At 39.8% G+C, this 25,869-nt stretch overlaps 3 protein-coding genes across 4 annotated transcripts; all 3 read right to left on the minus strand.

Annotated features, from left to right (window-relative positions):
• Positions 1 to 2,177: 2,177 nt before the first annotated feature.
• Positions 2,178 to 5,996, minus strand: LOC119485262. The gene is made up of 6 exons (XM_037764716.1): positions 5,765 to 5,996; positions 5,493 to 5,638; positions 5,314 to 5,375; positions 5,069 to 5,182; positions 2,875 to 2,973; positions 2,178 to 2,441 (listed from the first exon to the last, which is right to left on the minus strand). Exons 1-6 carry the CDS (start codon positions 5,882 to 5,884, stop codon positions 2,263 to 2,265), a joined length of 720 nt encoding a protein of 239 aa, XP_037620644.1. The 5' UTR covers positions 5,885 to 5,996; the 3' UTR covers positions 2,178 to 2,262.
• A 3,097-nt stretch (positions 5,997 to 9,093) lies between these two features.
• On the minus strand, positions 9,094 to 12,440 carry LOC119485263. Its single transcript, XM_037764717.1, has 6 exons — positions 12,178 to 12,440; positions 11,024 to 11,166; positions 9,873 to 9,934; positions 9,650 to 9,763; positions 9,442 to 9,540; positions 9,094 to 9,343 (listed from the first exon to the last, which is right to left on the minus strand). The coding sequence occupies exons 1-6, from the start codon at positions 12,289 to 12,291 to the stop codon at positions 9,219 to 9,221; spliced, it is 657 nt and encodes a 218-aa protein (XP_037620645.1). The 5' UTR covers positions 12,292 to 12,440; the 3' UTR covers positions 9,094 to 9,218.
• Positions 12,441 to 14,357: 1,917 nt separating this feature from the next.
• fip1l1b (FIP1 like 1b (S. cerevisiae)) lies at positions 14,358 to 25,079 on the minus strand. 2 transcript variants are annotated; one of them, XM_037764711.1, is made up of 16 exons: positions 24,773 to 25,079; positions 24,391 to 24,445; positions 22,765 to 22,831; positions 22,463 to 22,584; positions 21,401 to 21,462; positions 21,110 to 21,217; positions 20,853 to 20,983; positions 20,379 to 20,497; positions 20,210 to 20,263; positions 18,749 to 18,848; positions 18,438 to 18,588; positions 18,279 to 18,360; positions 17,819 to 17,874; positions 17,168 to 17,360; positions 16,866 to 17,021; positions 14,358 to 15,009 (listed from the first exon to the last, which is right to left on the minus strand). In XM_037764711.1, the coding sequence occupies exons 1-16, from the start codon at positions 24,849 to 24,851 to the stop codon at positions 14,865 to 14,867; spliced, it is 1,680 nt and encodes a 559-aa protein (XP_037620639.1). In that variant the 5' UTR covers positions 24,852 to 25,079; the 3' UTR covers positions 14,358 to 14,864. The 2 variants fall into 2 exon arrangements, with proteins under 2 accessions (XP_037620639.1, XP_037620641.1); XM_037764713.1 differs by having other exon boundaries at positions 14,358 to 15,006; positions 24,773 to 25,077.
• Between the last annotated feature and the right edge of the window lie 790 nt (positions 25,080 to 25,869).

The raw sequence follows: 25,869 nt of genomic DNA on the forward strand, positions 1-25,869 counted from the left end.
AAGTACGTACTGCCCACTGTGGCGGAAATAATGCCAAGGCTTGCCGGGTCAAAGATCACATCATTGGATGCAGCTAGCAGGTTCTACCAGATCTCCCTGCATGAGGACAGCAGGAGACTCACTACTTTTATAACCCCATTTGGGAGGTACGCCTTCCCATTTAGGATAACGAGTGCTCCTGAAATTTCCCAAAGGGAAATGGCTGAAACCTTGACAGGACTTGAAGGTACAGATGTCTACATGGATGATATACTAATACAGACAATCCACGACCAGCGCCTAGCAGAGGCACTGAAGTTCCTTGAAGCTGAAGGTCTCAAACTGAACAAAGCTACAAGCAAGTTCAAACAGAAACAGCCCTAACCAAAAAGTGTGCTATTAGTATACTTCTTTTAAACTTAAAATAAGAGAGTATACTTTCAGTTTACTTTTTATGTACTTATCAGAGATATACTTAACAAAAGTATACATAAGTATACTTGGCTCAAACTGAAAAGTATACAGAAAAGCCTAAGTATACTTGTCTCGTACTGACAAAGGTCGTCGACAAAGGTCCTGACCGGGTCACTCCAGAAGAGAATAGGAACAGTGAAGTGATCCGAGCTACAGAGACACAAAGGGACTCGCTCTGGCAGAGTGAGTAAAGCATCGGCTTCACTTCTCAGACTTGGAGGCTGCCCACTGGTGGTGACAGACATATGGCACTCCTGTAGTGCAGTCTTCATGGGCCCACAGAGTAAAGGTCTTACACTAACATTTGAACATAATAATAATAAAACTGAAGAAAATGTGCAAATGCGTACCGGATTCAACAATTGAGCATTGTGTGTGTGTGTGCCAAGTTAGTCACCCCCTTGTCACTCCTTCTCGTCCAAGACCAAAGCATACTGAAATTTAAAAAAAACATATAAATACAATTTTGCTTGGTGTAGGTTGTAACATTTTCTCACATGTTGTAACAACTAACCCAGACTCTTGTAGCTATGAACTAGCTTACCTTACAGCCAACAGCTAAAACATTAACAACTTGCGTGAAGAACAGATAAACAAATAATAAACGTGATTTAAGTTTGGTGAATTTAACTACAACGCAGGCAGTGCTATCACAAAAATAAATTAAGTAAAAAAAATTGCTTTCTTACCTCAAAATTTCCTTATAAACTTGTCTGTGTCTGCCACATGGAGCTACTTCCTCACATGAGGAATAAGGACTTAACCGAGCATGTGCAGAGTGAATCAGGTGATTTGTATCTTGTTCCTGAGTTGAGAAATTGTGAAAAGTGTCTCCCATTATGAGGAGATTGTCTGGTCCAACTACATTATTGGTAATCTTCTCAGTAATTTTTTTTAAAGCTTGGACATCTGTCCATTTATAAGAAAATGAGTTGGACCTATAATCTCTCGAGAGGGAGGCTCTGAACAAACATCTATAAAAGGCAAGGAAAGTGTGAATTCATGTCATCAATATCAAAGAAGATGGTACATTTTTAACATTTTTTATTAGTGCCTGGCATCCTGAATTAAGTTTCTGCTCGTGATGCATTATGCAAATTGTAAGGAGGGCTCTTCTGGTAATTGGGAGTGTAATTTGTAGTACAATAGACTGGTGCAGGAATGAGTCCTAAAACCTGGAAATGAGTTAACAATTTAGCACTTCTGGTTCCCTCATCTCAAAGTCAATAGTTTTTTGAATGGGTTTTTAGTTAGATGCCTAAAATAAGGTCTTTGTAGATTTTAACGTTTTGTTCTACGATATAAAATACATCAATAGATATCCCTGTTGTGAATTTTGATGCCTTTATGTGTCTTAAAAAAGGCGGTTGCTAACAAGTGGCTAAATGAGACTACTAAACGTCATCATGCCAACTCGTCTGCCTTTACAGCCTCGTTGTTTATACTCGCGTTCATGCGACCGTGGTGTAGTTCCTTTATAGCCCACCAACAGCTTTGTAGTTCTGGCGATTGCATTCACACTTCAAAAATTATAGAAGTAGTGTTCATTTGTGGAGATTATCTTGCTGAACAAAACATGTAAGTATCACAAATGTGTTTATTTTCTGCAATAATCCAAAACCCAATAAAAAACTCCCATTGGCCCATTGTCAATTAAAATACTGAAAAATTAAATGGTTTAAAGATCTAAACAAGTATAAAAGGCAGAAGAACAACACTTCATATTCATTTAGTATCATCATTTTATTGGCAGAATTCTCAGACATGGCCTCTTTATCATGTAAGCATGGCAGGACATTATTGACTATGTTAATATTCTTTTAATCCAGCTATGCCGCTGGAGAGCATTTTGATAAGTTTCTGCAATCCACCTTTAGTGTTCATAATATTGTCAAAGAAGCTGTGGAACTCAGAGCTATAGTCATTCATGAATTTGGTCATATCAATGACCTCTGTTTCTTGGGAGGGAGACTCATCCGGGCAAAAACCTGTGAGGTAGACAATTGTGAATTAATTTAATTTAGACCAGGGTAGAGCTGAATTCATGAATGTGCAACCTTATCAACCATGGTACTGAACAGAATAAAAGCAGAGACCAAGAATAGAGGTTTAAGCGATGATAAGTGACTTGTGTGTGACTATCCCACATATGCATTTGACTACTGACTATACTGTGTTATGTGATATATGTGTATGTGTATATGTGCATATATATTGTTTCAGCTGCTGTACAAATGAAGGCACAGTTTCTTCTGACTATTAAAAGTGCAGGTACATTCTGTATTCACATATATGTTAAACATTTCATTATGATAAACTGAGCGTATTCACAACCTCGGGGGATTTAGTGTTGGAAAACAACCTAGCCGTGGCTTTTTGGCGTTGTAGCCAGATTATACGTGTGAAAGTTCATAGGCCTACCTTTTTCTGGGTCCAGGATAGCAGGTGCTGGTAAGTTCACACACTCTACCTGCTTGGTAAACTCTTGCAGCTCAGCAGCAGTCAGCTTATCTCTCCGGCCTACGAGACAGAACAAGAAGGAGCTATAGAGTAATCTTCTACTGGGCTTATGGGTCGGTCAAGTAACTTCTGACATTCAAATACAAGAAGATGGACTACATTTTATTTATAATAAAGCAAATATAATGATTAAATCATATAATATATATATATATATATATATGATATATTTTATAAATAAAGATAATAATACTTTTATATAGTATAATGCCCTGCTGTCCAACAGTGTTACAGAGCTTCTAGCATGGCTATAGACTTGCTTTCCCATTAAGAGTACCTTTGTGAATAGTCTGACTTAGAGCTGCAACAATTAATCAATTAATCAATTAGTTGTCAACTATTAAATTAATCAAGCCTATTTTGATAATCAATTAATCATTTTGAGTAATTTTTTAAGAAAAACAGTCTAAATTCTTTGTTTCCAGCTTCTTAAATGTGAATATTTTCTGGTTTCTTTACTCCTCTATGATAGTAAACTGAATATCTTTGAGTTGTGGACAAAACAAAACAACACTGATCGACATTTTTCATAATTTTCTGACATTTTATAGACTAAACAACTACTCGATTAATCGAGAAAATGATCTACAGATTAATCAACAATGAAAATAATTGTTGAAGTCAGTCTGACAGTAGAAGTAGTAGTCAGATCCCTTACTGTAAAAGTACCAATACATTAATATAAAATTACTCCATCACAAGTAAAAGCCCTGCATTCAAAATCCTACTTAATTAGAGTATCAAAAGTAGGAGTACATTACTCAAAAACATTAGCTTTTTTGGAAATATTGGATACTTTCACATCTTTGTGCTTCGACAGTTATTTAAATGAAAATGTTAGAAGTTTAAAGGGGAAATGTCTATTTGGTGGAACTGCTAACAACTCATAGACATCTGAAACATGACAGTTTGGCCACAACTACACTGATCTCTTGTAAAGGGGTAAAGGTTCGAAAAGGTTGGGAATGACTGTTTTAGTCTTTACGGCTATCATATGGTTTTAATGTCAAATCTTAATCTGAAATGTAACAGATGTCAGATTAATGTATTGGAGTAAAACGATTTACAGGTTTTTTTGCATCAGTGGGATCAATACATTGATTATTTGTCAGGTATTTAATTCACTGGATACTGGAGACATCTGGTTGTTTCATCTAAACAATCTCAGCTGAGTCCAGAAAACGTATTGTGTCACAATTAGGGCTGTCAATCGATTAAAATATTCAATTGCGATTAATAGCATGATTGTCCATGATTAATCGCAATTAATAGCAATTAATCACACATTTTTTATCTGTTCAAAATGTACCTTAAAGGGAGATTTGTCAAGTATTTAATACTCTTATCAACATGGGAGTGGACAAATATGCTTGCTTTATGCAAATGTATGTATATATTTAGTATTAGAAATCAATTTACAACACAAAACAATGACAAATATTGTCCAGAAACCCTCACAGGTACTGCATTTAGCATAAACAAATATGCTCAAATGATAACATGGCAAACTCAAGTCCAACAAGCATCAACAGCTGTCAGTGTGTCAGTGTGCTGACTTGACTATGACTTGCCCCAAAACTGCATGTGATTATCATAAAGTGGGCATGTCTGTAAAGAAGAGACTTGTGGGTACCCATAGAACCCATTTACATTCACATATCTTGAGGTCAGAGGTCAAGAGACCCCTTTGAAAATGGCCATGACAGTTTTTCCTCACCAAAATTTAGCACAAGTTTGGAGCCTTATTTAACCTCCTTCATGACAAGCCAGGATGACATAGTTAGTACTAATGGATTTCTTAGGTTTTCTAGTTTCATATGATGCCAGAATCTTCACACTAGTTTTAAATCTAGCTGAGCCCGCTACAACCTCCGATAGATCGATTGCGTTAATGCGTTAAAGAAATCAGCTGCGTTAAAACAAATGTGCGTTAACTTTGACAGCCCTAGTCACAATACATATTGATACTGTGATATAGAATTAAGGAGGTTTTAACCATATTGTCCACCCCCAGTCTGACGTTTAATACAGCGCGTAAACTCTCAGATATGCAAATCCATTTCAGCGTCATTGTGAACATATTGTGAATTCTTACTCATGAGCTGGATACTCTGGTATGATCGTCCTCCAATGGTGTAATTTGAGTAGGAAACAGTGCAGTCAGGGCAGCTGGTAGTCAGTAGGACCCCAGAACCAATGACAGGTTTATCTGGGGACACAACATACATCAACATGTACACAAAGTGCTTTTGCAATGTTGGACACAAAGTCCAAATTTGTTTGTGAAGGTACAGGGTCAGTCAGACTGTTTGTACAGCGTGTTTCATCAATAATACTCACCCATAGAGAGAGTGCTGTTCCCCACGGTCATCTTACTAGTGACAGTGAAGCACCTGCCAAACCTTTCATATGTAGACATTTTAAAAAGTGAAATTACACACTGAAATGTTTTTTAAATTTGGAAAGAACATCACTGGACACACACAAGACTAAAAGATTAAATTTAGGCTTGAAATTACATTTTTAGAGTCTGAAGATTGATGATATCACTTTCGTCAGCAGCAGCAGTGATATTCGTCCTTGCGCTGTCCACTAACATCTTCGTCATCAATTGGGATGCCGGGATGTTTGTGGCTTCTGCTATGTACGTCCACTTGCCCAGCAGCTGAAACAAACGGCGTCTTCCTCAGTTGCATGAGACAACAAATGGTTGTGTAATCTTTTTGAAAAATTAAAACACAAAAAGGATCCAACAAGCAGAAAGTGAGATTGTGAGAGACAAGTGTCTTACCTGCTCTCTTCCCGTGAACTCCAGAGGTTGGACCAGACGCTCACAGTCGATCACAGGAGCTGACTGTCCAACGGACAGAAGACTGAGCACAACCACAGCAGCATGAATAAACTTCATCATGGCTCGCCTCGTCCACAAAGATCCTCAATCTGTGTCTTTGCGTATTGCACTGATCGTAGCTTGAAACTGATTGTGTCTGCCGCAAGCTAAAACTACTGCATTTAAGTCCAGACGCCCATTCCAAGTGGAGTCACGGGTTGTTTGCAGATGTGTTGCAATGTGGTTGAGAGGTGGATAAAGTTAAATATTTATTAACTAAGTTAGGCCTCCAAAATTGGAAAAATGACAAAAGTGTTGATGTCTGATGCTTTTAGCCTACTCTAAAACAAAGGCACAAGGTCACAGATCCCACCACTGAGGTGAAGGTTGCCATATCAACTGGTGTTGTGTGTGTGCGGTTGGCAGTGTTTCCTGATTTCCTGCTGTCAATGCAGCTACTAAATAGCTTAAAAGTCACACTATGTAACTCCTTCAACTCTTTGGTTTCCACATAAGTGCCGCCTCAACCTACAGCTGCCGCCTCTGCCAGCAACATGCAGCCGCCTCTGCCTGCAGATTCTGGCAGACAGTTGCAGCGTGATGCTCCACCTCTGCCGTCAACCTACAACTGCCGCCTCCACATGCAGCCTCTGCCAGCAACCTGCAGCCACCTCCACCTGCAGATTCTGGCAGACAGCTGCAAGATAGTCGGAACCTCCACCTCCACCTACAGCCTCTACGAGCTACCTGCAGTTGCCTCTTCCACCTGCAGATTCTGGCAGACAGCTGCAACCCAAACCTCTACAGTCTTTTCCAGCAACCGGCACCGCCGCCTCTACCTCTAATCTGCAGTCTTCATCGACAACTTCAGATAGCAGAAAGGTGCAGCTTGAACCTCCACCTGCAGCCTCTCCCAGCATCCCGCCGCCTCTGCCTGCCACCCAGAGAGCCCTTAAAAACACCATGAAGACACAGAGGTAAGACACACATTTTAAACATTTGCAAGATGAACAGAAACTCATGACATGCATCCTTATTAATGACTAAAGCACACATTTCCTCTTTAACATTTACAGAGAATCTGAGTTATTTTCGTGGGAATGGAAGTGAGGAGACTATCTGTATGCTGCAACCTGAAGCCTCCTCCTGCCCCTGCTTCCAGCCTTCCCCAGCGATCTACAACCCTGGCCTCCACCTGTCGATTCTGGCAGACAGCTCCAGACACTTGCTCCATTTACAGCCTCTTCCAGCTCCAGCCTGGATCCTTCGCCAGCAACCTGCAGCCTCCATCTGCACCTTCAAATACGGGCAAACAGGTGCTGCCTGGATCTCCACCTATGGCTTCTGCCATTAACCTCTGCCTCCACTTGAAGATTCTGGCAGCTGCAGCCCAAACCCTCCACCTACAGACTCTGCCAGTAACCTACAGCCGCCGCCACCACCAGCATATTCTGAGAGACAGCCTTCAACCCACCTAAAAACCTGATCCAGATTTTGCCTGCAGCCTTTTCTAGCAACCTGCAGTCTTCATCGACACCTTCAGATGGCAGAAAGGTGCAGCTTGAACCTCCACCTGCAGCCTCTCCCAGCATCCTGCAGCCTCCGCCTGTCACACAAAGAGCCCCCTAGAACACCATGAAGACGCAGAGGTAGGACAGATATGTTAAACATTCGCAAGATGAACAGAAATTCATTACATGACTAAAGCACAAATTCCCTCTTTAACATTTACAGAGAATTTGTTTTCATTGTGAATGGAATGAAGATTATCTGTATACTGATACTGCCGAGGAGGAGCTATCCTATTATCATGTAAAGACCTAAGTGGAAGAAGAGAGGCCAGGGACACACTCAGCATGGTAAATATAACATTTTAGATAACATGAAAATAGATAACTGTGTAATATTTCTCCAATTGAGTCTGACTGTAATGGGATTCTTTAAAGGACGTTTGGAGCTGTATGATATTTTCACACAACACATTTTCTTTTTTTTTTCTTTCGTCAGGCCCTGGTGGACTTCACACATGTCCTGGAAGAGGAATCTCTCCTCTGTTGCTCTTTCTGAGGCTTCGCCCATTTTTTTCTGTTAAAACGTTTTTTGGGAGGAGTTTTTCCTCATCCTATGAGAGGGTTGTACTGTAAAGGACAGAGTATCCTGTTCATATTGTAAAGCCCCCTGAGGCAAATTTGTGATATTGGGCTATACAAATAAAATTGAGATCTGCCAGCAGCTGATCAACGACTATGCAGATAATTCCTTCTATCAGAGCTATGCATCAAAGATGCTTATTTTTTCGGACTTTTTTTCCGACATTTTTTTAGATCTTTCTTTTTGGACATTTTTTCAGACATTTTTTTCGGACATTTTTCAGATCCTTTTTTTCAGACTTTTTTTTTCATACATTTTTCATACTTTTTTTCATACTTTTTTTTCAGACTTTTTTTTCGGACATTTTTTCTGACTTTTTTTCAGATTTTTTTTTTCTGACTTTTTTCAGTCTTTTTTTTTCAGACATTTTTCAGATCTTTTTATATATATATATATATATATATACACATACACATATATACATGTTTTATCTGTTCAAAATGTACTTAAAGGGAGATTTGTCATTTATTTAATACTCTTATCATCATGGGAGTGGGCAAATATGCTTGCTTCATGCAAATGTATGTATATATTTATTATTGTAAATCAAATAACACAAAACAATGACAAATATTGTCCAGAAACCCTCACAGGTACTGCATTTAGCATAAACAAATGTGCTTAAATTATAACATGACAAACTGCAGCCCAACAGGCAACAACAGATGCCAGTGTGTCAGTGTGCTGACTTGACTATGACTTGCCCCAAACTGCATGTGATTATCATAAAGTGTGCATGTCTGTAAAGGTGGAACTCGTGGGTACCCATAGAATCCATTTTCATTCACATATCTTGAGGTCAGAGGTCAAGGGACCCCTTTGAAAATGGCCATGCCAGTTTTTCCTCGCCAAAATTTAGCATAACTTTGTTATTTAACCTCCTTCGCAACAACCTAATACGACACGGTTGGTACCAATGGATTCGTTTTCTAGTTTCATATGATGCCAGTATCTTCTCTAGCTTTAAAGCTGAGCCTGCTACAACCAAAATATCGCAAGTTGCATTAATGCGTTAAAGAAATAAGTGCCGGTTAAAACAAATTTTCATTAACGCCTTATTATTGCGTTAACTTTGACAACCCTAATGTCCATATATCTTCTTGGGGGGTATCTGTGAAATAAACAAAAAAGGAAAAGTCTTGTTTTTACAAACATTTTATTGAGTTCATAATGTGAGGCCACTACTGCAACCACTAATTATAATAATAACAATAAAACAAGGCAGTTCCTCCATTCTAATTTTATTATTATTGTCTTAAACTAATCAGTTCACAAACATATCAAAAAAAGCATCCAGGAGTTTTGCAACTCGATGTCCCATCTTGGCCTCTAATAAGGAGTTGAGGGCGCTGAGCCCGTCTGAGGGCGAAATGTTGTCCGGGCAGATTTCTGTGTGCATACACATTAAGAATAAGTCACAAAACAAAACAGCTCTGTATGGCATTATGGAGGCACAGCATGGGGAAATAAATAGTTAAAATACTCACCGTTGTTTGTGTTTATCATTATAGGCGACGGCATCTTTAGACATTCTGCTTGTGTCTTGAACGCCTCCACAACATCAGGTGAGACACTCTGTCTCCTGCCTGGAAATAAAGAGTTGGGAACATTTTGCATTAGAAAAATAGTCAGTTGCTTTATTGTGTTCAATAAGGGTCAATCCAGTGTTTTAGGACTGATAAGTGAGTTTCTTACTAAAAAGCATAAAACTGGTGAAGGTGTCTTTGCCAGAGGTAAGTTCTTCATGGACAACCAGACAGTCGGAGCAGTTAGTCGTCAGGTAGACTTCCTTGAGGTAGAAAGGTTGCTCTGTGAAAAATACACGCACAAACAAATGAAATCACAGGAAATTATCACTTTGAACGCACGTTTCCTCTAAAGACGCTCTCTGATACCACTGTGGCTCTTCTTCACTCACCAATTAACATCGTGCTGTTTTCAAAGGTCACAGTGTAAGTTAAGCTGGAACATTTGCCATATCTGCGAAGGAAAAAAGTAAAGGCTGTATCAGAACATAATCTTTAGTAAGTCAGCAGAATCGAGCAGCTATATACATCAATAACCCCGTGTATTAAATTTGACATACTAAAAGCTGCTATAATCAACATGTTGATATTATCAATGGATCAAATGACTCTGAAGGTGTTGCTTGTAGTGATGAGCCCACCCGACTCTGCACTTTCCCTCACATATTTAGTGTCTTTCAGCTTGTTTTGGTTTACGCAACTTTACAGTTTTGATTCACTCTCACAGCTCTCAAACATAAAACTTTCCAGTGATGTGATATAGAGTAGGAACACGACGTGCACGATGCAAATTCACCTTCCCTTGTCTCCAGACATTAAATAGTTTGAAGATGCTATACAAACATTATGCTAAAATACTTAAAGTGGCAGTAGGCAGTATATTTTTGGCATCATTGGGCAAAAATTCCATAATAACCTTTCAGCATATTGTAATTCAAATGTTCTGAGAGATAACTAGACTTCTGCACCTCCTCATAGCTCTGTTTTCAGGCTTTAAAAAATCTAGAGACTTTGGCCAATCACAGGTCATTTCAGACAGAGAGCGTTCCTATTGGCTGTTCATTCAACGGACGCAGCTGTCAATAACTCGCAAACTCCGATCAAACGGTCCAGGCAGCGCTGATCAAATATGATTTAATATTCTGTTACAGTAATGCCTATTTCTCACCTCAAATGTTTTCAGAAACATCTTGTAGTGTAATGTTTAGCTGTAAAAGGAGAAAGTGTGCTCCGGCTGGTGGGCGGTGCTTGGTATTCCCTCAACTGATCTCTACATGGCTGCCGGGTCACAAACTATAAAAAATATCTCATTAACAAGATATTTATATATCTAGTTATAACTAGATAAGTTCCTCGTTGTAACATATATATTTTTACGATAACAGCAGAACAATTTGGTTTGTAAAAACATATTAACTGGAACCATCAGGATTAGAAGTTCCTATGGGACGTTTATTGGTTGGAGAGATGACTAATTTCCCCCAAACAGCAGAAACACATAGCCTTCAGCTCCCGTGGTGGGATAGTGTGGGTGAGGATTTACACTCTCTGAGTCTGGATGATATTGAGGATGTTGCTCTGGGTGGTTGCGGTGATGTCCAGCCAGATGCTGGTCATCAGATGGCCCAGGGAGCGGCTTCCTGGGAGGTCAGAGCTCCCACCAATGTACAGCCACCTTCCCAACATCTGAAGCACACAGAATATGTTAATGTTTCTCAACCTTTGGGGCCGTGACCTCCTGTAGACTTGTGAGAGACTTTACTTTGTTATACTAAATTAAATATGTTTGAACTATAACATCAATATTATATTGAACATGTGGAGCTCCCTTCATGCTGTTGAAACTAGATCACAAAATATTGAAATATGGTAAAGCTTTGTTTCACAGGTCTGTAATTTGAAGTTCAGTCTCAAAAAATTCCTAATAATTTACAAGACACTTTCTGGGAAGAACGATGTAATGTTTGTTCTAATTATTGGGGAAATAGAGACAGTGGGTGCTATAGCATAAGTCATTTAGTCAGAGCACAGCAGGTCAAATGATCATGCAAAAATGTGAGTTTTTTTACAGACAAGCATAAAATAGAGGGGAATACAGTTCCCAATACAAATTTAATGATAAAGGAATATTAACCTATTTCAATGCAGCTTTTCTTTGTAGGGCATTCCTGTTTTCTTTATAATTTGTACTATATTACATAGTTCTTTCCAGGAAACTTCCTAGGAAAGTATTAGGAGGTGAATGACCTGTGAAACAAAGATGTGATTTGACAACTTTTCATTTCTGGGGGCCAGAAATCTGTGGAAGTTCATGGGCTAATAAAGAGAAACCGTGGCCTATGTGTACAGCATGTAATGTATTTAGAAAAATCTGGTCAGAAAGGACAGAGGAGTTGTGTCATTGTCAGACAAAGTCTTATTATAGGCTTTTAACAGCTGTAAGCGTTTATCTCATGTGGTTAAACAGTATTAAAGTTAGAAACAGCAACAGCCTTTGCAAACTGAATTAGTTTCTGTATTTGTTTCAGCGATGTAGTTACAGGATTCACATTTTTCAAAATATTTTTTTTTGTGTTTGTCTCTTCAAAAACTAAAGACAGTACCCTAGAAATGTATGAATATGTAGCCTATCATTGAATTGTATCTGATGAAACCAGAGACGTTATTTTTTACAAAGAAAATCAGAAGTGCACTTACGTCTTCATTGCTGACAGTTATGGGTTTGACCAGATGGTCACAGCTGCTCAGAGGAGCAGAGCGTCCCAACGAGAGAAGACTCAGCAACACCACAACAGCAACACACTTCTTCATCCTCTGAGTGGCTCGTATGTTGTTGTTTTTTCTCAAGCTTTCCTTCTGTGCCTCCCAGTATGTCTTCTACACTCTGCTTTAATTTTGTCTTCCGTCTCCCCCTGGATGCATCTCACCAGCATATATTCACTCTTCTGTTAGCTGACATAAGCAAAGCAAACAGGGAGAGAGGGGCGACTTTGACCTGTTTTTAGGAACAGGTGGAATTTTGATCCGATCACATCAACAGTAGAGGCTGTTATATAACAGCCTACAGCATGAAGGCTAATTTATGTAAACAAAAAATGTCATTATATTAACATATTTTCATGTTTTGTTGTTTTCAATAGGAAACAGCAGCTTTCTTAATAATCAATGCTACTAAATGCACCATTATAGGCAGTATTTATTTAATCCTTTCAGCCAGTGGCAGTGCTGGAGGACATATTCAGATCATTTACTGCAGTAAAAGTGTCAATACAACAAAGCAAAAATACTCCATTAGAAATAGAATTCCTCCAGTCTAGTAATTCTTCATTATTTTTTATCTTGCCTTGAGATTATAAGAGAAGTTTTTGTGTACGGTTTCAGTTTCCTACCACTCCTGCACAGCCTTTGGTTTACTTTTAATTCACATATGTGTGTGTGGAGGTGTGTCTGTATATGTACAAGTGAATGTCTTTGCACACAAATCTTTTGTAATTGTTGCTTTTTTTTTATTCTGCAAACAAATAAAACAAGAAGTATTATAATTGTCTAACACTGTAACACTCAAGTTGCATAGTGAGCAAATTGGGTGTTATATTTTAAATTGTGTAAAAAGTAAGACTGTAAAATTGTAGTTTTAAAATAGTACTGGCAATTAGATGTTTAATACTTAAATAAAACAGTAAAATAGGAATGTAACTACTGTTTTCAAGGTAAATTAAAGTTCTAAAAGTGTTTTGGATGAAATCACAAAAGCTATGAGCTTCTTTGTCAAATGAGCTTGATGGACATAAAAACTGCAAGATCCTAAATCAAACATTGATATTATGAGCTGTAGTCAGGACTTCAGAAACACTACGGTCACAAGTCCAGTTCCCCCCCTAGCAAAACTGTTAAGTAAACACATAGAACAGCTGCCTTGTAGTGCACATGTAAAAGAAAGATCTCCACGTGTCATACGAAGTGGTATAGAAAATACACCTTTTCTTGCATTATACATCTCTTTTGCGGCAGCACAGTTACACAGCTAAAATACATTTTGTGTTCCTATGAAGATAAATTCAAAGATGTTTTAAGACACATAAAAATACTTTGCTTCAAGTAATAGTTTGTCTGATAAGGTTTATCTATAAAAAGTTCAATTACCTCATTAGGAATTGTTAAAATCCAGAATCTACAAAAAAAAATGTATTTAAAAAGTTTAACTGCTGGACACAAGATGTCTGACTGCTCGATTTAAAGTTGAGCACAGAAAAATTAGCCCCTTCAGCAGTGGGCAACAACGAAGTAACAAAAAGCGAACACCTTTGAGTGAAGGGGGACTTTAAAGGTGCTAAATGTGAGATTGGGAGCATATCTATTGCGCCCACATGGCTCTCAACATGGCAAACAGTGTTAATCTGAGGGGGAACGTCACTTCCACGACAACGCCGTCTGTCGGGACGGTGTTACCAGCTGCAACCGCAATATGAGCGCAGTACAGAGCGTCGGCCGTGAGCTAGTCAGTGGGGCACGCTCACATGCTCTAAAAGGCATGCACGGCTAGACCTGCTATGTCAACAAAGCAAAGAGAAACTCAGATTACAACACAAGCGGACTTCATTCTCTGCTCAGGTAGACATTACTCTTCTATATCTTTACATAGACAATAGTTGTTTGATGCTATATTAATGCTCTGAATATCATATCGTATAGAGCACCTTTAAAGACTTCCGTGGTCACAATATTTCGACCCCAAAGGTGATTTTTTTTAAATGCATAATGGGTAGACTATACAGTTACCAATGTTCTGTGAAATATTAATATGAATCACTATTGGGAAACTAAAATATATTAAGAATTATTGGGACTATTATTCCAAAAAAGTCACAAAAAGGAGGTCTTATCAAAAGTGTTTTTTTTAATTGAACTCAACAAACTGACAGCTGTCTATAGATGTCATCATACAGGACAAGAACAAACAAACAAATGACAGAAAATAAAGAGCTAAACCTGCTGATCGTCCTGACTATACAATCAGAAATCTCTGAGCACGACCTAATTGTTACAGCAGTGCTCTGAGAGGAGGGTTGGGTAGCGGAGGAGAGAGGGAGGGGGATGAAGACAGATTGATGCCCTGTCTGATGTCAGCTAGTGATGGAAAGACAGATGAAGTAAAGAGGACGACCATCCCTCCTTTACCACCTCCTCTGCTCCATCCATTCTCTGCCTGAAGTGATGGTGAGGAGAACTGAGATTGATGGAGAGGGGAGTGACAGGACACATCGATCACTCGGTGACTTCCTGGTTTTGTTGGTCTGTGCTCATCTTCTCCCTTTCCTTCTTTCTCATCTTGGTGGGAGACACGGAGGGACAGACAGGACCAGAGACAGACAGACAGACAGACACTACTCCATGGCCTCCTGGTTCTCTTGGTCTGCGCTGATCTCCTCGCTGGCCTCTTTGCCCTCCTTGCTCCTCTTGCTCTTCTTGTGTTTGTGCCTCCGGTGGCTGTCGCCCTCCTCGCTGTCGTGCCTCCTCCTGCTACTGCTGCTAATTGAAGAGGAAGGTCAAAAGTGTGGAAAGGGCAGAGGAGGTGAGGAGATTTGAGAAGTAGATGAAATAGATCAGAGGGGGAGTAAAGGGCAGGGAGGGAAGGGAGACAAAAGGTTAGGCAGGGGAGAGGGATAAATAGAGACAAGAAGATCAATGGGTGAAGGAAAGAAAAGGTGAAGTGAAATGGAGACGGACAAAAGGGTAAGTGTGGTGCCAAATCAGAGTCAAGGAGGCAATGTTAGGCAAAAGACAAAAGTTGAAACAACCAAAAAACAGAAAACATTTACTGTTAATTTGTCAATTGACAATTTACTAAGCCCTTATCTTACTTAGTTGCTGTCCTTAAAGGGTAACTTTGGTATTTTCCCATGTTTTTGCGTGTGTAAGTGGGAGATAAAGAAGTTGGTTAGGAAAGGACTCTACAGAAAAACTTTTTTTCTTTACCTTTCGCTTGATCCGGCCTGTCTGTTCGCTTGGAGAAGTCTCGTTCTGAAATCTTGCATCGCATCAATATTGTCGAAAAATAGCTAAATATACAGCCACGGCATTGAAAATCTTTTAGATAACACTAAGCTACGCTTTCTGTAGTCCAACACCGGCACACCTCTCTCCAACTCTCACTCACGTTTCCACCACTGTCTTCCAGAAAACATGACACAATAACAAACAGACCGGATCTGTAGGGTCCTTTCCATAATGTTGTCAAGACACTTATAATAACAATCAGAGCTTGTCAGTGGCAAAAACAAGTACTTTTAGTGGACGTAATTGACGGTGAGGAGTAGTCCAGAGCGATTACATTGCAACCAGTTTAGGGGATTGCCGTCTGCAGCATTCTTGCTCAATACTGTACCAATTTCAAAAATTGTTGTCCCCATTAGTCACTTAGACACAAAAACATGAGTCCAGGTTAAAAAATACCAAAGTTATCCTTTAAGTTTGTCAATTTTCCCGTTGTCACACGACACGTATGCAGTTCACAATGATTATTATAATGATTATTATAATGATTATTAGTGATTTTTGAAGGAATGGGTCCTTGACTTCAAAGGTAGACAAAAGCAGTTCCTCATTTCAGCCGGCAAAATCCAAGGTCACTGGCCAGAAGTGAGAAAACTGCCTTTGTACCGGTCACTGGCAGATTTTATAAGCTGCAGCTAGCCAAGCTAACCTTAGCTCTATGAGTTGGTTGACAACTCGAACGTCTCCAGCTGACTTGTTAATGTTTCAGCTGATTTGTTTCAAAACAAGAATACTATAAAAAAGGTTTTAGATATTAAACTGTATGGCGACCTACATGATGTCATGCTAAAAGACTGAGGCTAAAGACGATTCATGTAAAAGACATGGAAATAAACAAACAGCATTGTTCTCATAGAGCTAGTTAGTATGGTACAGAAAAATGCAATATCAGACTCATATTTAAATATAACTCTGTTCAGCCACTTTGATCACGAGCTTGTTCATATTTTAAAAACAGTATATTCTCACTTTAAGCGTAACAAGACAAAAGGCTAACTGATGTGTTTTGCTTTAAACTTCCCCAAATCCAATAAAGAGCAGAACAGACCTGCTGACATGAGTCTACACTGCAGTAACATCTAGGATCAACTTCTACTCAGTGGAGAAATACCACACAGTGGATGTGCTAGTTGTGAACGCGGCTACCCTTTAAACTCTTTACATGCCGAGTATCACTCTTACTACAGCTCCATGCACACCGCTTCAACATATGGAGAAATCCAAATCTTGACAGGCGCACTGTGCATAGTTACTGTTGCTAAGCTATAATTGGACAATACCTATTCGAGGGGGAGGGGTTTAGCGAACTGTTTTTGTGTCTGTTGACGTACCTGCGAGAGGACTTGTGGCGTCCTTCCTCTTTCTCTCGGTGCCGTCTCTCTCTGTGTCTTTCCTCTTTCTCTCGGCTCGACCGCTCACGATGTCGCTCCCCCCCATAACCACCACGCTGCTCCTGGTACTCGCGGTAACGATACCGCTCCTCTTCGCTATGGACGTTGAAAGAACAAGAGCTTTCACTTTACTGTTTTTAATGTTACAGCAAATTAATATTCGATCAGTCTGTCTGTGACGATGAGGGCCGTTTGCACCCATAGACAAAAACTGTGCCTGTGTGCGTTTTTGTCCCTCTCACCTGGTGTAGCCCATAGCTGAAGGGCTGTGCTCCCTCTCTCTTTCCCGCTCATGTGTCCTCTCTCTGGGTCGTTGTTCTCTTTCCTTCTCTCTCTTGTCGTCTCGGCGGGAATAGTAGTCCCAGGGTTTAGAGTTGTCCATCATGGGGGGCCAAGGAGGAGGTACACCTCCAGCCATGGGTGGAGGGTATGCACCTGAGAAGGTAAAGAGGAGGGCAGCCGAAGACTTGGTTATTATTTTGTGTTAAAATGTTTCAAATAGGTGATAATGTAAAACATACCCCCGCTCACTGCTTGACCCCTGCTAAAGTAGGGCCAAAGGTTTTGCCAAAAGGCACAACTACACCACACTGTCAACCATCATACCAAATTTGAAGTTCCTCAGTTAAATAGTTTTCCAGTTCTGATCCGGAAACAAAAGTGTGACACGCGAAGGGACGGCAGGACGGACAGCGCTCTATAGCCCCGACTACGTTGTCGCGGGGGTATATAATTAAATATGTTCAAAAATAAAACCAACGGTATGAATAGCTTCCACTGTTTTTAAGACATTTCTGTGATTATTTTCCATAGAGATCTATTATTCAGATCAACTGAAGTTCTGACGCTGTGATGCTGACTACACAGACAGATTACGATGTAAAGCTTCCTACCTTGAGGGAACGGATAGGGAGGGACAGAGCGTCCATCATAACCTCCAGGGTGGCCACTGTAGAAACAGAGGAAAGACAACATGTTACAGTGTTTGTGTGTGTCCATATGCTCTTGTGCTTCTATCACTATAAGGACAAAATGTTTTCACAGTAAGAGAAATAAAAAAAAGTCTCGTCTTCATGTTCAAAATCTCTACAATGATGCCAGTGTGTAAAAAAAAAGCAGGATATTTTTCAACGGGTGACACAGATGTATGTTTTAACTGTAGACCCTTAAATTTCCCTATTTTAATTCACACTCAGTATTATCTCTCAAGCAGGGCGCTGCTGCACATACATGACCCAAAATAGCAGGTGTGCTTGGAGACGCCCACATAGTCATTGCACCCAGGACCTGCCGACCTTGTGCAATTAAAATAGAGCCCTTAGACGTGTGTATGTGTTTTTACATGTGTGTTACCTGTCCATAGTGGGGATGATAGCAGGAGGGGGCCCGCTAGGTGGAGGAGGAAAACCAGGAGGAGGGACAGTAATGGGTAACCCTACAAGGGAGAAAGAGAGAATGAACACACAGAAAAACACCAGCTGAGAAAGAATAAGATGATGATGATGAACTTACTGGGTGGGGGGATGAGTGGGGGTGCAGTGTTGACGTTGGGTGGTGGAGGGAGGAAAGGAGGCGGGGGTATGTTTGGAGGAAGCGGTCCAGGGGGGAAGAAGGTGGGAATCTTAGCTGGAGTCGGCTCAGCGTCTGTCTGTTCAGAGATCACCTGCACAGAAAAACAGACAGGATGACAACACACACTCACAGCACTGGTTCTTTTAACTCTAGTTTAGTCAGAGCTAAAACAACACCAGGAAAAATAAAATCACGTATAAAAAAAAAGATTTTTTTTTGTCAGAGTGACTGACTGTGTTGCCTCTGTGTACCTGGATATTGTTGCCTTCGAGATTGTGTCTGCGTCGCCCTTCAACCCTGCTGATGGTGGCCGTCCCTCCGCCAATCACATCTATAGTACCACTCGTCTTCCTGGGAAAAGAATATCAAATATAAAAGTCAAGGCACTGAGCATACACCATGTCTATTGTCACACATACAATAGGCAATGCACAAAATCTAAATATCAAATTCACATGAAAGTCTCTAACAATGTAGTCCTAAATCATTTCCACAGACTGCACAGTTTGATAAACATACAATGACACCTATAGCCTGACACTGGAATTTTTGAGGCCTATGCGGATTTCAATTTAGGGAGCTAAAAATGTCCGACTGTTTGCTATGCGTTTATGTCAGAAAGAATATACAATCTTTCTACAGATCGCTTAGATTTAACGGTAGTCAGTGTTACCGGTGTTACACAGTGTTCAGGCATACACCGATTACATTACTTGCCCACCACTCCACCGTCATTTTGGTTTTTTTTATAGAAATGAAACTCATTTAGTTCATTTTCGTGTATCAGTGCCCACGTTCATCAAATAAAAAAACTATTTTGTAAAATACTAAGCGTGTCTTCAATACATGTCGGACGACGGACTCTACAATCATAAACTAAAAGTGTCTGCTCCGTATGGAGTCTCAGCAGAGAGTAGCAGGAGTCAGATTCCACACACTTGTCATGTGACGAGAGAGAGTTGGCAGACAAGACGATGGCGGAGGATTAGGTGCCAAAGTGAAAAGCAAAAGCGCGTATTTGGCAATATTTTAGATTTAGACCCAATGCTATAAGGGAACCATAACGTTAATGTAAACGTTTGGTATGAAGCCGTAGAGAGGACGGTGTAGTGAAGCCGGTGTGCGCGGCGGATGGAAACCTGGAAACCTGCAACCTCGCAGCGAAAGCTCGACCGGAGAGGCCAGACAAACAGTCAGCCATCCAACGTTAAAGATCTGAATAAACGCTCTACAGATATTGAGCGTCATCTTTTCTTGTAAAATATCCGGTGTAATCGGTAACGCCGGTGTTGTCACGTTTATTAACCAGTGGGATTCCTCACCATGGATTTTATCATTAATAAATCAATTTTGACCATACAGTTAAGGTTGCAACTTTAATAAAGAAAAATGTATGATCTGTCTAATCTCTACAAAATTAATTTTAATTTGGATCAAGTAATTCTCATAGTTATCAACAGGCCACAAAAAAAAGAGCTGTGGATTCAGCTAAAATTATCATATTCTAGGGTCTCTTTCTAAAGCTCTAATGTATGTAATAACTTTCTACGTTATGAAACATGGACATCACCCATCCCAAAAGAAAGAAAGTATCTTTGAGGCCTTGGAAGTTTTATAGTCAAGAAAAACACGAGGCCCCCTGTTTTAACATCATCAACACATTTGCCATCATGCCCATTTAAGCTTGTGGAGAAAAAGCCATGCCAACTTACGTATAATAGGACATGTCCGGAGGAGGCGGGCCAGGCCACTGTGGGGGAGAGATCCTACCATTTCGAAACAAAGGACAGGGGCAAAGGAGATTATCACTTCTATTGGAAACTGCACGTGTGTTATATTACCAGATATCTTAATAAGTGAAGACAAAAGCAGAAGTGTTACCTGGGGACCTGATTGACAGCGGGTTTGTACATGTTGATAGGAGATGAGAAGTCTGGCTTGGAGGTGTGAACAGGTAAAACGGATATATCCTTGTCATTGCCCGTCCTGCCTTGCTGAACCTAAGAAAGAGCCAAAATAAGCTTGTTAATATATTTCATGTGTTAATTATAGCAGAGATAGTTGATTTTAAAGCAGATAGTTTTTTTGTTTTTGTCTAATTCATATTGAAATATAGGTGATAGACATGTATGAAATTAAACTATAATGTTTACTTTTGTTAGTGTTCCTCTGACCTAAAACAAGAGGGTAAAGCATTTCTTATAATGAGGAGCTTCTGGTTAAACCACGCAGGAAACTGCTCTGATTCCAACTAACTGATGAGAGGGAGAGGCTTAATGAAGGAAACAAGAAAGGTAGTGACATGTCGAGGGCGTTGACGATAAAACAAAGACAAAGTAAGCACTGGTCTCTCACAGTGATCTTGCTCGTGATGGAGCTGACAGTAGAGACCTCCATGCCCATACGCAGTCTCTTCTGTTTTTCACAGTAAGCCTTCCATGTGTCTTCATTGAAGCCGTAATTAAAGTAGTCTGACAGATCCGCTCCTACAAACACAGACACACAAAACTTGTGAAATGCTGTACATGCTAGACATGAAATCATTGTCAATGACACCAAACATCCTGATGATGTACGTAACTGCATTTATTTTTAGCTACACACAGACAGACCTGGTTTCCTCCAGGGTTTCTCTTCGAAGGACTCCATTTCTGCCTCCAGCACTGGAACCCCGTTAATGCTTCCAGGAGCCTCCAGATCCACTCCCTTCATCTTGGAGGCTACGGAAAATAAACAACATAACATGTTAACTGGACACGGAGACTTTGTTCAGAGTTTTTATTACTCTCTGTGTATAATATTCATGTTCTCTGTTTTTTAACAGAACAGTGCAGAAAAGAAATAGCCAGGGATTTTTTTAGGTCAAAACAGAAGGCGGTCCAAGAACAGACGGCGATAGATACCTCCATAAGGTCTGGAGCCTGTTGTCTTTATGTTGAGATTGACAGGTGGAGCTCCATAATTTCTGGGAGGAAAAAATATAAAAACATGTCATTGATATCACATGGTCTATATCTATCTATATATATATACAGTATATATATATATATATATATATAAAAAATACCATAGGCAAGTAAAGAATAGGAACAGTCAATTCTGTGGTGAATAAGCTTCTTGTGTACAATGACAAGATCAATGCCAGCTTCAGTTACTTTTGTATGTTGCAAGCTTTAGCATCCTCAGACCAGAAGAGCTATTTTTGCCTCATGTCGAGGCACCAACAAGCTTATAAAGTACAATCAGAGGAAAGATTTTCTGCTGGTCATGGACAAACATCAATGGGTTAACAGTGTTCTGAGCCCATTTCTGAAAACTACCTAAAATTTTAGTGTGGAAAAACCTTGAATTCTACAGTACTGTATGTCTAAAGGTTCTTTAATTTGTGGAGGTTATATTTATTTGCGCATGTTATTCTCATCCATAAAAACTACAGAAAGTTTTGAAATCACTTCATTTTGACATCAGAACATTTGAATTTGAATTTGAACCCACACATGATCAGCGGTAGTCGTTCTGTGCCGGCTGTGCCATTGTTTTCCTATGGGGAGAGCGGTTCCGCCCGACTAGGCGGAAGCACTACCCTTGGTGTGGCACACTGCTTGAAACTGCCACCGAGCGCTGCACTCAATGTTAAAATTATTTCAACTCTGATCTCGGTTGCCGCTGACCTTTCAAAGTGCAACCAATGAGAACAGCTGCAACTGTTGTTGTTGCCCAGAAACAGTGAATGGTGTTCCTTGCGCTCTTTTTGGTGACATATTATAACAGCTGCCTCTGCAAGGCTCTGCGCCCTACCTCGTGGTGAGTTAAGAGCAAATTTCTTATCATGTGAAGGCAGCTTTAGAGCTTAGCTTTATGAGTCTGGTAGGAACACACAAGTTTTCTTTGTTTATAACCAAAATTCAAATATGAAGTTTGTTTAAAGTAACCAATGACTGTTTAAATAATCTGCAAAAACCTACGTGTACTGTGGTGCTCCAGTTTTAATGTCTCCAATGGTGACGCGGACATCATCATCGTCATCATCACTGTCGCTGTCACTGTCGACATCCTCAGCACCTGCACCTTCACCATCACCCGTCGCCTGACAGACCGGAAAAAAAAAAAGGGATGAGACATGAGCATTTCTCAGAGGGACAGAAAACAACTGTAAGAGGAATGAAAACTGTGAGCTGAGCAAGCACATAAACAAAAACAAAACAGACAAAAAAGCACAGCACAGGTCACAACACAGACTGTGACTGTGTGCATGCACGCTACCTACCTCAGAGGCCACTCCATTTCCTGTAGCGTGTGCAGCTCCATCCTCTGTTGAGGCATCAGCGGGTGCACTGTAGATGAAATGAAGCATTAAACATAACATTTCTTTAAATTACAGACAGCAACATATAACAACCAAATATTCACATAACATCCTCAAACAACGCAAATGAGTTAATAAACACCCAGAAAAATAGCCTCCATCTAAAAGGCACATGATGTCCACATCAAAACTGTGTAGGAATGGGCTTTCAAAGACCCAGTGAAAATGTATTTTAACCAGTGCTTGAACAGCATATAAGCACAGAGTACAAAATGTGTTGCATATCAACACCTGCATGCTCTTAGATCTCTATAATTTCCCGGTCACAATGCAAATGTAACACAGGATTAAAAGGTACGACTCAACACAAAACAACAACTTAATCCAGGTATTTTTATCCAGTTATTTCTTTCTGGTGCTCTTAAAGGGTTGCTTACACCTGCAATTATCAAAAAATGATCTAATTATATTAGATAAGATAAGATAGAACTTTATTAATCCCGAAGGAAATTATCGTGCCAGAGATTGCTCAAAAATACAACAAGTTCAAGTGTATAGAATAAAAATGACTATTTCTAGCACCAGTGCCTAAAAGAATAACAATTAAGTAAGATACATTTAGTAAAATTAGTAAATAAGATAAGTAAAATAAAAAAGGTAAAGTAAGCTAAAAAACAGAAAAGGAAGTAATATTGCATGTGATGAGAAACGAAGTAATATTGCACATGTTGGACATTAATATTGCACACAATGAACAGTGATATTGCACACGAGAATGGAAAAAGTAGTGTTGCACATGATATTATTGTTGTTGTACAACAATATATGTGTATTCAACTGTAATTTGTATATGTTGATAATTCATCAGTCAGTCCATCAATGCATTTTTCCTTGAAACCTACAAATGCATACCTATGAATGTGTAAATTAAGATGGGTGGTTTTATGCTTCTTTGAGGTTTCTCTTTGTGCTGCTATGAATTAGCACACCAGAGGATGTAAACAGGTGTATTCTGAGTTTTTAAAACCACTTCAGAATCAGAATCAGAATCAGAATTGTGTTTTATTGCCAGGTGTAAGAGATTTACACTAGGAATTTGCTTTGGTTATGTTGGTGCAAGTCAAACAGTATAATAACAAAATAGATAAAAACTTTAGAATAAAATAGAATTAAAAAAAATTGAAATTTTAAGAATATACAATATACAAAATAAGCTTTAAACAAAATAAACATGATATATACAGATAGTGCAAATATTGCCGGAGTGCAAACAATCAGGTATCAGAGGGAGAGAGAGGGATACAGTAGGGGGTGTTATTTAGAGTGTATGAAAGAGGGGGAGAGCCAGTGTCGGCGGGGCAATAGTGTGTGTGTGTGGGACGGAGAGAGTCACAGGGGGGCAGAGGGGCTGTTGGAGAGCCCCACTGCCATGGGGAAAAAACTGTTTTTATGGCGTGAGGTTTTGGTCCTGATGGACCTTAACCTCCTGCCAGATGGCAGAGTCTGAAATAGATGGTGACCAGGATGGGAGGGGTCACTTACACAAAGGCCAAGGTGTTTATGTGGGTGAACACAGATGTTAAATACCTGACTGCAGCATTCAGTTTGGCTTCCTCGTCCTCATCTTTGCTCTCAGACTCATCTGAAAGATGAAAAAGAAAACGCATATATTATTATATTTCAAACAACTCATTCATTAGCTTCTGTGCACAAATCACAACAGAGAACAACAGGTGCAATTACCTCATGTTAAAGGTAAATATACCACGTGTTTAATATGTGACAGAGACACATTTAATACATTTTGTAAAGTTATATTGAGCTGCAAAAGGCCGGGGAAAGCACTACAGCTAGCTTAGCTCCCAGGCTAACTCTGTAATTAACAGTGTTGCTGATTAGCAGCTCATTAACAGAGCAGCTCACACACACACTGGTCTCTTTCTGTCAACAGGAGGAGAGTCTGTTTTACCTCCATACAGCCATTCCTCCTCCTCGTCTCCAGCGCTCGCGTCAGTGGTTTTGTCTGCTTCCTCCGCAGCAGCAGACATGTTCAGCTAACAGCTAACACGTTAACACGATGAACTCACTAAACACACGAAACAGCAGCTTCACACCACAAACACAGTGTTCAACAGAGCTTCTAGATGTAGATATGTATCCCCTTCAGCGGGGAAACGCGGTTCTGTATAAATATTAAGCTTTCTTTAGACTCATTAGATTCATCTCCAAACCTCTCCAGTTAAGAGTGGAACCCGGAAGTGGTTGTTTGTTTGTTGGCGTCCCGCTAAGAGAGCTGAAGGAGCTGCAGAAAACACAGCGCCCCCCGGCGGCCTGGACACGTCATTACAGCTTCATACACATCATCAATACTGAGATAATAAACAATAAACACGCATTAATCGTCGTTATATATTGTTTTGTATATTGTGTGCTTCGGTACATATCATCAACTAGTGGGATTCCTCACCATGGATTTTATCATTAATAAATAAACCCTACAGTTAAGGTTAAGGTGCACATTAAAAATGGATATTAACCAGCGTCAGAAAACGTGCTAAATCTGTTTAATATGATTTACATATCTATCATAAACAGAAAAATAATAATAATACACAGAACCACATCCTTATTGATAAAGTATGAACATTCACATTTATGTGGGGTTTCTTAAATCTGGATTGAAACAGCAAGATGTTTGAACTGGATGGGAAGTTAAGTGCTGACTTGACGTGACTAAATGCCCAGAATATGTTTTTTAACTTGGATGGTGGGTACACCGTACTGTAGGCCTATGAACACAAAAACAGCAGAATAAAGAACAACATTGTTGGACACTGAACCAGTGTATTACTATTATTATTTTGTGCATTGCTTGTTTGATTATGCAACCCATCAGGCTTCACAAAGGCTGCTGACAGTTAACTCAGTCAAATTTAAAATTTCATACGAGCCTGCTTTATCTCCTTGTCTGTCAAGTATCAAACTAAAAAAAGGCACCGATTCCACTGTTGCTGTCACCTGCTCCACAGCGACTAGCTGGTTTTAAATCTTTTAGTTTACCAGTAA

This window comes from Sebastes umbrosus, chromosome 3 (assembly GCF_015220745.1).
Source record: "Sebastes umbrosus isolate fSebUmb1 chromosome 3, fSebUmb1.pri, whole genome shotgun sequence".
NCBI lineage: Eukaryota > Metazoa > Chordata > Actinopteri > Perciformes > Sebastidae > Sebastes > Sebastes umbrosus.

What these genes read in the sequence shown, in the direction of transcription:
- LOC119485262 (XM_037764716.1), bottom strand. Translation starts at nt 5,884, where the DNA reads ATGATGAAGTTTATTCATGCTGCTGTGGTTGTGCTCAGTCTTCTGTCC. An exon ending in AGTTCACGGGAAGAGAGCAG is followed by an intron (nt 5,639 to 5,764) that starts GTAAGACACTTG and finishes CGTTTGTTTCAG; the next exon opens with CTGCTGGGCAAGTGGACGTA. An exon ending in TATCCTGGACCCAGAAAAAG is followed by an intron (nt 2,442 to 2,874) that starts GTAGGCCTATGA and finishes TCTACCTCACAG; the next exon opens with GTTTTTGCCCGGATGAGTCT.
- LOC119485263 (XM_037764717.1), bottom strand. Translation starts at nt 12,291, where the DNA reads ATGAAGAAGTGTGTTGCTGTTGTGGTGTTGCTGAGTCTTCTCTCGTTG. An exon ending in TAACTGTCAGCAATGAAGAC is followed by an intron (nt 11,167 to 12,177) that starts GTAAGTGCACTT and finishes TGTGTGCTTCAG; the next exon opens with ATGTTGGGAAGGTGGCTGTA. An exon ending in ATCATCCAGACTCAGAGAGT is followed by an intron (nt 9,935 to 11,023) that starts GTAAATCCTCAC and finishes TTTCCTTCGCAG; the next exon opens with ATATGGCAAATGTTCCAGCT.
- fip1l1b (XM_037764711.1), bottom strand. Translation starts at nt 24,851, where the DNA reads ATGTCTGCTGCTGCGGAGGAAGCAGACAAAACCACTGACGCGAGCGCT. An exon ending in TCCCTATCCGTTCCCTCAAG is followed by an intron (nt 17,361 to 17,818) that starts GTAGGAAGCTTT and finishes TTACCTTCTCAG; the next exon opens with GTGCATACCCTCCACCCATG. An exon ending in CGCCACAAGTCCTCTCGCAG is followed by an intron (nt 15,010 to 16,865) that starts GTACGTCAACAG and finishes CTCTTCAATTAG; the next exon opens with CAGCAGTAGCAGGAGGAGGC.